The 12,936-nt window shown below is 41.7% G+C and overlaps 1 protein-coding gene across 1 annotated transcript; it reads right to left on the bottom strand.

Moving 5' to 3' along the window:
* Positions 1-2,065: 2,065 nt before the first annotated feature.
* On the bottom strand, positions 2,066-12,860 carry amfra (autocrine motility factor receptor a). The gene is made up of 13 exons (XM_027003238.2): positions 11,859-12,860; positions 11,680-11,772; positions 11,282-11,446; positions 10,955-11,107; positions 10,817-10,857; positions 10,500-10,632; positions 8,561-8,694; positions 8,316-8,426; positions 7,826-8,016; positions 7,554-7,657; positions 7,243-7,377; positions 4,847-5,037; positions 2,066-4,681 (listed from the first exon to the last, which is right to left on the bottom strand). The coding sequence occupies exons 1-13, from the start codon at positions 12,102-12,104 to the stop codon at positions 4,495-4,497; spliced, it is 1,884 nt and encodes a 627-aa protein (XP_026859039.2). The 5' UTR covers positions 12,105-12,860; the 3' UTR covers positions 2,066-4,494.
* Positions 12,861-12,936: the final 76 nt, after the last annotated feature.

The following is a 12,936-nucleotide window of genomic DNA, read 5'->3' as shown; positions in this document are numbered from 1 at the left end:
GAAACAAAGACAAAAAAAAAGAACAGATTTGTGGAATTAGTATATTTGTAATTATTATGCTTATTATGATTTGCTAACAATGATATCTAAATAATGTATAGGCCTATCAATGAGACTAGATGACTGAAGATCCTAGTTTTGACACTACAGTTTTCCCCTGGTATTATTTATAGTGGGCTAATAATAATAATAATAATCATAATAATAAAGCATCATTTGCCAAAATACATTAGAAAATTAAAATTTGAAAATGGATGTGCCTAATCAATTTCCTGTGACCATTATGTTGCTACATCGAAAAAGATGCAATATCTTCAAAATTATGAATTGGAGACTACTAGTAGTCCTTGATATAACTTTTATGATATTGACCAAATATGCCTTCCATAGTGTAGATGCAGGCAGTGTGACAACATGCACGCATAACTTCCAGGAAGCCTCCATCTGTAGCAGGAGTGTATCTCACTCGTCTTCTCCTCTCCAGAATAGAGAAGCTGCCCTGAACAATCTTAAACCAGCGTATGCAGATCTGGCAAAAACATGCGCGGGTAATCTCCAGACAGTGTGTGGATCTGTATCGCCCTCTCATGGCCGTCATCAAAAAACACTACAAGCTGGAAGGTGTGAACTGAAGCACCGTCTAACGGAACAAACCTGTACTCTCCAGTCATTTACTCGCTTAAGGTGTTACTTTGGCATTACACATCTGGAACTAGTGGTTATTATCTTAATATTCAAATACCAAAAAAAGTATCAGTAATTTTTTGGAGTGAGGAAGCTGTGCTTGTAAAAACCCAGAGGTAAAGGGTAGTTGGTTGTGGCCTAAAAAAAAATATACCTTGACGACCCATTTTATTTTGTTAAGCCATGGGAAAAGGTTTCGTTGTCTACATGTATGTTTTGCAATTGCTGCATTAATGTTCAAACCTAATGTGATAATCCCCCGTTGTTTAATAATGGTGTTTTCTGTCAGAAAGGTCTTCTGGGTTTTTAGGGTGTAACTGTACTTATGTAAATGTACTTCTGAAAGAAGTTGTGGCTATCATGTTTCTTCTTGCATTAAAAATGCATAGCTAGTTTTTACTACAAAGTTGACAAAGTTTACTTAGCTACTCACTCCCACTAAAGAAATCAGTAGGTAGGCATTTTGTACCAGGTCAAAGCAATTCATTTCACCAAGATTGAGTTCAGTTGAACAGCAGTATATTTAAGCAGCAGTATTAAAAGGTCACCTTATTTATTGGAGGATTACTATGCACCTCAGGCAGTTTTACATCTAATACTTAAATTCTTAAAATCTATTCAGATTAATCTCCCTTTATAAATGCATTCTACAGAAAAATGCACCCTTTCCTTGGATGACAGGGACAGAAATGCACCTCATAGCTACTTTGTCCAAACTTTTAGAAAAGGTATTCTCAAAGGTTAAAGTTTTCAGTTGCCTCGTTTGCTGCATTTGCAAAGCTAAATTCCTCCGCTGCGTTGGGACTGTGTCCCAGGCATGCTCATGCCTACAGAGAAAGTGTTATTCGGTAACCTACTAAGCAAGTGTCATTCATAGAAATATGTCAAAGTATGAATTTGAGTCTGAGGTAGATTCTGATGTGACTAGCTTTGAACACTCAGTGGCATATCAGTTTAGTTTAATCCATTATGAGGGTGTCATATGGCTTAGGTAAAATTGGCACTTACATTTACAAGGTTAAAACAATTTTGCTCGCTATACGGTGATGCTACTTCCATTGCTTGGTGCGTTGTCTGGGTATGAAGTACCTCTGTAAGGGACCTGATCAAGTTTGTTTTCACATGACTGTAAATGTAATTCCAGCTGGACACAGCAGATGTCAGCAGATGTAATGTGAGGTATTCACACTCAATCTCTCATCTCTCCAGCCTTAGCAGAAAACTGTCATAAATTGCATGTAAATACCAAGGTACAGACTGTTTTTTAAAAACAAAACAAAACAAGGACTTATCCTATGTATAGATTAAAGCTATCAAATGAGTCTGCTAAATGAAAGGGTCCCATTACCACATTAGCCAGATTTAACAGATTTTAGAAAGCTTTCATCCAGGAACTTATTTATTTTGATCTGCACATGGTTCAGGTAGGCCCATAACTAGATTATAAATAGTTCTTCATGCATGAAGAGCCATGTGAAGGACAAACAGAATGATAAACTGTTTTGACAGTGACGCAGTACCAGGGACTTTCCTTAAAAGCCTCTATAGTAGCTCTGAAGTTTATTTTGTACAGGGTCATTTCACATTCACTATACAGTTTTCATTACAAAATTATTTACAATTCAAACAATCCTTGCCTCATTTTTAATTTAGGCACAAATGAAAAATTATGTAGAAAAATCAGATACTTCATTCAAATTTAGAGCAGTTGGCTAGAAGTGAGTCATGTGTTTGCGAACTATGGTGAAGTGAATCATTTGCATCAGCTTAGCGGATAGGTACACTTTTCTCAGTTACAGAAACACTGTTCAATAGGTGCAGCTGTGCCACCACAGCATAGAGCTCCTGAACTAACTCAGGGTCTGCAAAAGATCATCACTGTCTAGAAACACTTATGACAATCTCCAGCCTCAGGTAAATAATAAATACCTTCAGCACAATCTTTGGGAATACTCAGGAAATGTAGAAGAGACATCACAAACAGTTAACTCATGCACAGGTAGAGGCAGCATGAAAAAATAAAGCCTAAAACAGAAGCTGTTAAACAGGAAACATTTCATAAAATAAAGTTCACAGTGTAAAATGGTAGTAACAACATATCACTACATAGACAAGTCCTAAGACCTCCATTTTTTGAGGCCAAAATCAATGATCCATGGAGCCAGTCAGCATTTCACATTAAGCGTAAAAGGTTAATGGCGTGTTGCATCTTCTCTACTGGCAGAATACCACCCTTTTCTGATCAGACCACTAAAAAGAGTCATTTACTGTTATGCACACAGGGGTGGACATGGTTCTTCATTGAGCTGCACTCAGAAAATTCATTTACACTGCAAACTTCCCCACGTTGTAAATGCTTGCATGCAAAATAACCCTGGAGTAAACCTTCCGCTGAATGTAATTAAAGATTTTATATTGCTTAAGTTCATTAGTTAAAATAATTTAAAGAAAGGCTTTGAGCAAACAAGCAAGAAAAATGTATTTCTGTGGCATTCATGTTAAATTATAAATCTCCCAAACCATCTATACACAGAACCTAGAATCCAAAATTAAATACAGACTAAAATTTTCCCCCTTACTCGATGTTTTTCAACACCCTATGTAGAATGCAAATAAATGCTTTTCCAACACAACTGCACACTTCTCATTTTACTTCCTCTTTAAAACATACAACAAAACAGAGACTAAACATGGGGGGCCTAGTAACATTCCACCGTAACACCTACAGTATTAGAAATCATTGATAAACACCAACCAAATGCAAATAAGAAAGCTGAACACTGATGAGAAGTTATTAGATAAAGTAACATGTCAAGGGAGAAAATTACTTCCTCTCAGTTTTGTTTGCACACTTCTCTATTGAGATGCTAAGCAAGGCAGGGTGAAGTTACCGGCTGACTGCCAGTTTGCAAACTTCTCTAGATCACAAATGTGGACTGAACAGAAGACAGGAACTCAAATGAAAGAAGTCTTTGCATTTAAAAAAAAATCACCTAAACTTCAGTTCAACACTGCTGGGAGGCACCATGAAGTGAAAATAATTTTAGGAACAAATTATGCCGCAAAAACAGTTCATGAGATTGACCGAATCATAAAACTCACCCACACACAAATTTACCTGTAGCAGACACTCCCAAGTGATAACTTAAAGCATATCTGGCCATTGCTCCAGCTTAACCAAGCATTAACAATTGAATTCATAAACCTTTGATTCTAAAGACACACATTTTTACAGAACACAATAGCCTCTACATAAGACCTAAATGCAACATTCCCAAACTAAAATTAACAAAAAGTAATGCTTGCATTTTTCTGCTGCTGAACAGGCGATAAATGATGGTTGCTTGTTAGTAGCGTCTTTTCCAATAGTCCATTTTAGATACCAACAGGACTAAAAGAACCACAGGATTCAGTTTCATAATTCTGTCATAAGGATCGACAGGACTTTCATGAACTGCTGCAGGCAGCCCAACACTCTTTATACAGACTCTAAACTCGTTTTGAAAGGTAAAAGTGACACATGCATAGAATTTCCCGCAGAGCACAGCCAAGCTGTTTTTCACATATGAACACTGTGAGATGCTTACGGGTTAAAACTGAGCAGACACTGAGACTGGTTTGAGACACAGCTGGGCTGCTGGAGCTACCTGTTGGGGACAGCTGTATCATGGCACACGTTAGTGTCATGCACATTTTTTGCTTTACTTTAGATGAGTGACTAGGAGGTACCTTCCCCCCAAATCATCACAAACAGCCAGAAGGAGATCAAGAGGAGGTGAGGTCGGCCAGGAGCAAGCAGGCCGTCCCGCCTCAGATAGGTGGGTCTGGCTGCCTCTGCATGCGCCTTTCCGCTGCGGCTGCAAGCATCCGGCGACGCGTGGTCATGGCGTCTGAGCTGGGGCCTTCATCCTCCGCCGGGGTCACGGCCTCATCACACTCGGGGGCATATGCTAAGGAAGCAGTAGCTCCTTCCCCAGGGCTTTTGTTCAGATAGCGCCTGTTGAAAATAAAAGGCCCAAAGTCAACACCCTTCTTTTATTGGATCCTAGTCATTGAGCAAGTACACAAACAAATCTGAACTCATGTTACACTCCTAAAGCACTTCTAGTCAGCTACGGGAAGTGCAGCGAAAGGAGGGCGGAGAAGAGGCAAAGCTGCAGACCTGCGTGCTCTCTGTAGGAGTTCCTCTTTCCTCTGCAGCAGCATTCGCTGCCTCTCCTCTGCAGACTTAGAGAAGCGGCTGCCCCGCACCTCAAAGTCCTCCGTCCCTGCAGACGGCGCTTCTGTGCCACCACTGGCCCCTGCGGGCTCCTCCAGCTCTGGGTTCACCTGGATAGGTGTACGCTCTGCAGGCTAAGGGCAAACAGAATGAAAAAAGGGCATGATACTCAATAATCCCACAATCAGTATTTTTCTCATTTTCACATCAAATGCATTCATATGTTTGTTTCTCCAGTGTAATCCAGGCTTCGTATTGGGACCCAACCACAGCACACAAAAAAATACCCATTTCACTAATATACCATATGTGGCATACGGTAAACTGTCTGAAAACTGTCACTGGTGTATCTCACTCCAGTAGCTGGAGAAGGAGCAGTTGTAAACAGTCATTGACACAGTCTGGATCTTAACAGCACATACTAGCACTCGACCTGACCTAGAATAGCTTGGCAATGTTATATCTTGACATCAACCCAACAAAAGTATGCTGGTGGAAAATTTCAATGCGTTTTATAGTGTGGTTTAGAGTGACAAGATCCACCTTGTATCTCGCACCTCTACAGGGTCACAGGTTTAGGGTCCAACTGGGGAAGACTCCAGGAGAAGCAAAGAGAAACTGACTTCCACTGGGAGGTGCTACAACCAATCTATTCTTCCTCTTTCCTTTTCGCTTTTTGAGTTAAAAATGCCTTATACCAGTGCCAGGACCAATCCTTTCTTTCATCCTCATACGCACAGGTTCTGAGAAACATTTATATGAGGACATCTCACGATGGATGGTAGCCCACCACCGGAAGCTGAATCCAAGCAAGACCATGTTGCTGCACAACTGGTCCTCGCAGGGATCTTGTCCTCTCTTTTGAGAACACCTTGATGCCTCTACCTTAGAATGCACGAAACCTTGGTGCAATTGTGGGCGACCAGCTGTCATTCTTGGATCATGTCACAAACTTTCCCCAGTCATGCAGATTTTTCCTCTTCAACATTCAGAGAATTCGCCCTTTTCTCTCCAGGGAGGCCAGCAAGATGCTTGTTCAGTCTCTTGTCATCTCCAGGCTTGACAACTACAACTCTCTTCTGGCAGGTCTTCCTATGTTTGTCATAAAGCCATTGGATCGGATCCAGAAAGCTGCAGCACAGCTTACTGTCCCACTACTCCATTCACTTCACTGGCTTCCTGTAGCTGCTTGCTTAAAACTCTGATGCTTGCCTATAATGCAAAAAATAGACCTGCTCTTTCCTACTTGATGGCAATGGTCAAATCCTGATCTGTACCTTGAGCCCTTTAAGTTTCAAGTAAAGCCCAATTTGAGCCCCCATCCTTCAAGATTCATTAAAGACAAGCATCAAGACTCTTCACCTTAACACCCAGCTGGTGGAAGCAATTTTCTCTGTCCAAACAGAGTCTTCAAATGTTGTCTGAAGAATTATATGTTTGAAACCACTTAAATTTAACATACTGTAAGAAGATATATTTTCATTCGGTCCATCTTGTTTAGTAATATAATGAACTGTATTGTTTCAAGTTTGGTTTATTTGTCACATACATAATCATACACAGTATAACTCGCAGTGAAATGGTTTGAGTGCTCTGTCCAAACTGAGGAAAAAAACAGGGGTTTATAGGGAAACATATATCTATATATAAACAAAATATATTAATGTATGTACAATATATGTATAATATGTTTATATACACAATGTACAATGCATATATGGATATGTATAAATGTATGTACACAATGTACAGTTCCAGCTTACAATTGAATATTTACAGTTACATGGTGGTGGTGGTCCCCACAGTTTATCAGTTTCCCTGATTCAGGGCCCGAATAGCCTGTGAGAAGAATTGTATTCTATATTTTCTATAATTGTATTCTATCTCTAATCTAGGTTTTAGCACTTAGTTCTGGCAGCATCTCTGTTAGGGTTATTTTTGGATTCCAACCTATTTGTACTTCTTAAGCATACTTTTACCAACGTGCTTTATGTTCTACTCATAAGTCACAATGGACAACGCAATAACAAATTTTATTTTACCAACATGCACAGGAGGTAACTTAGGTTAAGGTATAAATAAACAAACCGATACAAAAATAAGTTTTTGTGCTGTCAGTTCACAAGTAAAAAAAATGGGGTACACTAAAGTCTAATTTTTGTTTGCAAATTACAAAACATTTTTAAATACACCACACAGAGTCATGTGCACAACATTGTATTGCAGGGCTTGCAAGTTAGATTTAAATATAGAAGATTTGTCTTTAAAAACTATCATTTCCGTTTCAGAGTTTACAGTAAGAACCTTTCACATACTGCCAGCTGTGCTGTGGGGGTTACCTGAGCAGGGAAGGGCACCTGGATCCTGCCTTCCAGGATGTTGTCAGTGGTGACCTCCACAGAGCGAGTGAGTTGCAGGTCCTGAAGGACAAGGTGGTAAGGAACCTGGGGGAACATCTCCTGGATCTGATGGGCCTAAGGAAGTAAGCATGACACATCTTTAGAACATCGCACTTCAGAAATGTAACAGAATAAAGATGATGGGACAGAGGTCACAATGTGCCTACGGCTATTGAAAGAAAAGTGGTATGTACTGTCACTGATGACTGTACTGTGCTCAGGGCATACACCACATAAACTGGAATGCTCACCATGGAATTGAGCTGAGAGTTGTTGGCCTGTCCAATACTCAGGAGGTTGGTTGTATGCATTACCTCCACAGAGAAGCTTGGGAGCCAGCTAGCAATGCGGGAGCCTGGGAAAAGGAGCAAGGATGTTTAAAAATGTGTGTCTACTAGTCAGGCACCAATCTGAAAACTGTGGGGCATTCAGTACATTCAGACCTACATCCATGACATGGGTAGCACCAATGAAATCAATGAGAGGAAGACTGATATTGTGCAGGGACATGATCAGTGACTACCATCAAAGTGAAAGAAGTGGTTATGCTGGTTGAGGTGAGGTCTGGTGTCAGCCCCGGGCCCTGCAGCCAGGGTATCGTCTGCTGGCACTCGCTGGCCAGGCTCCCTCTCATGCTCGCCCTCATTTATGTTTAGCGACATGCGGCAGGTCGGGCAGGACGTGTCTTGCTCCAACCATGAGCGCAGACATGAACTTTTTCACACACACACACACACACACACACACACACACACACACACACACACAAGGAGGGGGACAAATGTGAACAAATATGCATACAAATAGCAGGGTTTATTATTAGCACTCCACAGCAATAAAAACAATAAAAACAACAAGTCACATTTATTTAGCGAGTTGGCATCAGGCACCCAATGGACACTGGATCCATTTTATACTGTGATGCATTAGTTTCTCCAGAAAGTTGGCCTTAGAAGCAAAAAGAAAACAGTCCTATTAGCAATTCACTGAAGCACTCGCTGTTCACAACTTACTTGTGGAAGAGGTGTCCACAGGGCAGCTTCCGTGCTGACGTCATTGAATCCCAGCAGATCGCACAGTCATCATTATTAGCCATGAGCTCATCTGGGGTCGCCACTGCAAACCTGCACAACAAAGACGGCCAGAAAAGTGCACCCCTCAGTGCATGAACCTTGACTATGAACCTTAATATTCATACCAGTATGCATCCATTATGCATTACACACCCCCCCAAAAAACGCAAAAATGGCATCACCACCTGGACTCCATGTTGTCGATGACGCGCAGGTAATTTTTGTGGCGGCGGATCCTCCTCTGCACCTCATGGAAGAGGTAGCGCAGCTGCATGAAGATCACAAGACTGGCCATAGACAGCCAGATATTCCCAAAGAGCTGGGAGAGGACAGGAGAGAACACACAGCACATGCCGTTTTTCATATGCCTGAAAAGACTGAGTGCAGTATCTGCAGAAACACAGAAAGGGGGGGGGGGATCAATGAAGTGGGGACCTTCAGAGAGTGCATTCAATCCAGCCCCAAGGCCAATAAACGACCAAAGTGCAACAGGTATGTGTGCCAGGGGCTTTGCTGTAATGCAGGTTTTCATAACTGTGCTGAACCAGAAAGGCTATTGGGCATTAAAACAAGGCTATAACTAAGTCACATCAGATCAGTTGGAGGCCACTTTTGAGGTTATGTGATCCTCTAGCTCAAACAAGCATAACTGCATTCATCTACATCTCTTTTCAGCAGGGACAGGGTTTCATTTACGACATTAAAATGTGGTCTGTCTTATCATTCACTTTGATCAACCAAGATCATATGTATTAAAACTGTTTACACTATAGGGTCAAAAGCATGTCAAGCCTCCCAATTATTGAGTTCAGGTGTTTCAGGCGCACTCAGACACACACACACACTCTTAACAGGGGTACAAAATCAAGCACATAGCCATGTAATCTCCATGCACAAACACTGACACTAGAATGGCTGTATCAAGTAGTCATGTGACTGTAAACATGGCACTATCACAGGACACCACTTTTGCCACAAGTCCAATTGTGAAATTTCTGTCCTAACACTGTCTCTGCGAGCTGTGTGTGTTATTATTGTGAAATGAAAGCATCTAGGAGGAGCAACAACCCAACCATGAAATAGTAGACCACACAAACTCTCAGAACAGGGCTGCTGAGTTCTAAAGCATGTTGCACCTAAAAATCTCATATGTCTTTTGCAGCACTCAACAGGGAGCGCCACACTGCCTCTCAAAGCAACATCGGCACAAGAACTGCATGTGAGGAGCTTCAGGAAATGAGTTTCCGTGGCTAAGCAGCTGCATACAGGCCTAAGATCAATATAAGCAACACCAAGCATTGGCTAGAGTGATGTAAAAGACACCACCATTGGACTAGTAGTGAAAACGTGTCTTCAGGTGAAATTAATTACACTTCACTATCTGACAGTCTGAAGAACAATTACGTGTTTAGTGAGTACGATTGGAACACTACCTACTGGAGCACAGTGCTCACAAAGTTTGGTGAAGCAAGGACCTGGAACTGTTTTTCAGGGTTTAGGCTAGGCCTCTTACTTCCAGTGAGGGATGATGGTAATGTTACTGCATACTGAAACATTTAAGACAATTACATGCTTCAATCTTTGAGTATGGCTTGGGAGAGGCCCATGACTGTGGTCCTGTGCAGAAAGCCAGTTCCTTAAAGACGCGGTCTTAGAAGAGTGATGCGGAAAAACTCTAGTGGCCAAGACCCGAGTCCTGACCTCAACCCCACTGAACACCTTTGGGATGAACTAGAGCCAGGCTCTCATACATCAATGCCTAAGCTCACCAATGCTCTTTTCACTGAATGGGAATCCACTTCTGGCCACACAGTGAGTGCATGTGTGTGATATTTGGACACATACCTTATTGTTTAGCATTTTTATTATATATTGCTGGGAAAAAATAAAATGATATTCTGGATAAACTTTGGGACTGCACACTCCATGCACATTAAGGACACAATTATATACTAGCTACAAACACAGCATTAAATTTCACTCCATAAGCTCAACTCTTAATCTGCAATGCTCAACATAGTTCACCACACTATGAGTAGAGTTTTAATCATTCTGCTTATCAGCACAACATCTGAGGATAATCACAGGAAATGACTGTTCACACATCAGTTGCACATCACTCACCAGCATGTGGATGTGATGCATCAGGTCAAGGCAGAGAAGGGTAAGCTCCATAATAAAATCAGTGTAGTAGATATAGGAGCCTTTGCTCTCCCATGTACCTTCATGATTAAGGTCCCACAAGTGAATTGAGTACCTACAAAAACATTATGAGGACTGAATAATAGTAAAAACAGGACAACCTCAAACCAGCCTCAGTGCCATATTTCTCTGTGTGCACAGAAACCTGAGAGAGCCAAGCAGCTCAGGTACCTCTACGTACAAATGGCCCAGTGTAGATGGCACACTTGTAATGGATATTGCACAAACAAAACACTTACCTTATAATAACATGCCCAGTGCGCACTGTAATGAGTAAACACTGAAAAAGAGAGACAAAGATCAAGACATATATTTAATAAAATGAATAAACAATCATCTAGGATTGTGAAGCATTTAAGAAATTCAAGAGACCCTACCTCAGCCACCATAAAGGCAACAGTATGCATGCCATGGAGATGTCCAACCAGGCCACAGAGAGCAGCCAGGCCTCCACAGCACATGAGCATGGACACTAGCAGAGCTAGCACTCGCACGTGACTGCCCATGGGAGTGGTTGGGGAGAATGACAGCTAAGAAACAAACACAGAATGAGGGAAGGCTAAATCAGATGTGCTTAAGTAGTAAAGTATTAATTGTTCATACTCCGTAAAGTATTTGTTGACACCATAAAGTACTTTAAAATCACGTTATATAAATTGAATGTGTGGTGAAATCATCAATTCAAAGATTCGGGAACTACTCACATATTCAAAACGATCTTTACATAGTTGAACCATGAGATGGAGGAAGATGAGTACAGCGAACCACAAACACCACAGTACTACCTCCTCCACTGTCTGCACATTCAGCACCCCAAAGATAAAGATGAATTTATAGAAGATGAAGTTCCAGAATTTGTCCTTCAAATGCTGTTGGGACAAAGTGAACAAACAAACATGGAAGGTCATGTGGGAACAACAGTCATTCCGATCACCCACCTCCAACATTGGCAGTTGCAAATGCTGCAAACCATATTAATCAGAGAATGAAACGCCATTAAACGGTTAACATTTGCCATTTATAACAGACGCCTTAACAATTGCATCACTAAACATATTACCACGCCAGGTATTACGCAGTGAAGAAAGGCCGTAGTGCTTACCTGTTTCTCGCTAACCCGCAAAGGGCCAAAAACAATGCACTGGATCACCTTGGCAACCAACATGAGACCGCAACACGCTGTATTCACCATCACCTGAGGAAGAGGACCATCATCTTACTCCGCTGTTCGTTACACTCACAGAAGAAAGGGATGCTTTAAGAGAAGGCCGACACACATACCCAAACAAACAAGCTGTCCGAGGCCATATGCAACAGCACAGTGGTGGCCACATTTCCAAAGCCATCGCTTTGCTCCAGTTTTATGTCATCGCCAGAGTTGCTCTGAGCTTCTCCTGTCCCCGACGACTCAGTTTCCGATACAGTTGTGTAGGCACTTAGGATTGTCCCAGCCAGCAAGACCGTGCTGAGCGCCGTGTAGGTCTGCAAGCTGGGCCAAGGGAATCTCTCCAAAAACAACAGCGGCATAGTGGAAACGTACGGCGGGCACCGTTCCAATCGTGAGTTTGGTCTCACCTACAGAAGTTCTGGGCAGGACACTGTTGTTAGTGTGCTCCCTTTTGCACCAAGCTTTAGAATTAAGGTCACAAAATGAAACCTAGAGCTGGCCACCTGTTTCAATAAACCGAAGGGATGTTTAAATAATGCAACCAGTTAGCAACTGCAATGTAGCTAAGCAGGCTAAATCACTGAACTAACTATATATATATATATATATATATATATATATATATATTAGTTAACCTAGAATACGTCTGCGTGTCAAGTAACGAAAAACTAACCTCGCTAGACCGTTACCATGCTAGCTGCGTAACTAACCAGCTTACTTGTCCATTTGCAAATTACTGGCTCCTCTGTAAACACAACAATGAAAACGGTCAGTTAATTCCCCGTTTCAGTCTATTTTAAATTCCATTACTACTGGCTCTCGACAAATAAATTTACAATGTTAAATCCTCACTAGTACAAAAACATGTCGCTAGCTTTGCTGGACAGCTTCCAGCGAGCAACTAGCTGACAAGCTAACCCAAACGGCTCTCTAACCAATATTCTTGAGCGGAATAAGAGAAACTAGGATCGGTCACGATTAATTGTTGTCGTGCCTTGTTCACCGACTGTCCCTCGACGGAGTTGTGAAGTCTTAAAAATCGAGCACAAAACGGTCGCAGTCTCCGGTTTTGTGTGATTGTTTCTCGGAGTTTCGCTCTCACCTTTTCCGGCAGTTGTGACGTAATAGTATCCTCTTCCGGTGGACGAGAACGTGACGACGGCCGACAATTTCTCTTTGAAGCAGAAAACC

This window comes from Electrophorus electricus, chromosome 2 (genome assembly GCF_013358815.1).
Source record: "Electrophorus electricus isolate fEleEle1 chromosome 2, fEleEle1.pri, whole genome shotgun sequence".
Lineage (NCBI taxonomy): Eukaryota > Metazoa > Chordata > Actinopteri > Gymnotiformes > Gymnotidae > Electrophorus > Electrophorus electricus.
Note: the sequence above shows the minus strand (reverse complement) of the source record. Positions and strands in the feature narration are given on the sequence as shown.

Bases quoted from the DNA above. Each gene is read 5' to 3' on its own strand.
- amfra (XM_027003238.2), bottom strand. From the start codon at position 12,104: ATGCCGCTGTTGTTTTTGGAGAGATTCCCTTGGCCCAGCTTGCAGACC. The intron at 11,447-11,679 runs GTAAGCACTACG...TTGTCCCAACAG, and splicing joins TGCGGGTTAGCGAGAAACAG to CATTTGAAGGACAAATTCTG. The intron at 5,038-7,242 runs GTAACCCCCACA...GTTTGCCCTTAG, and splicing joins AGGTGCCCTTCCCTGCTCAG to CCTGCAGAGCGTACACCTAT.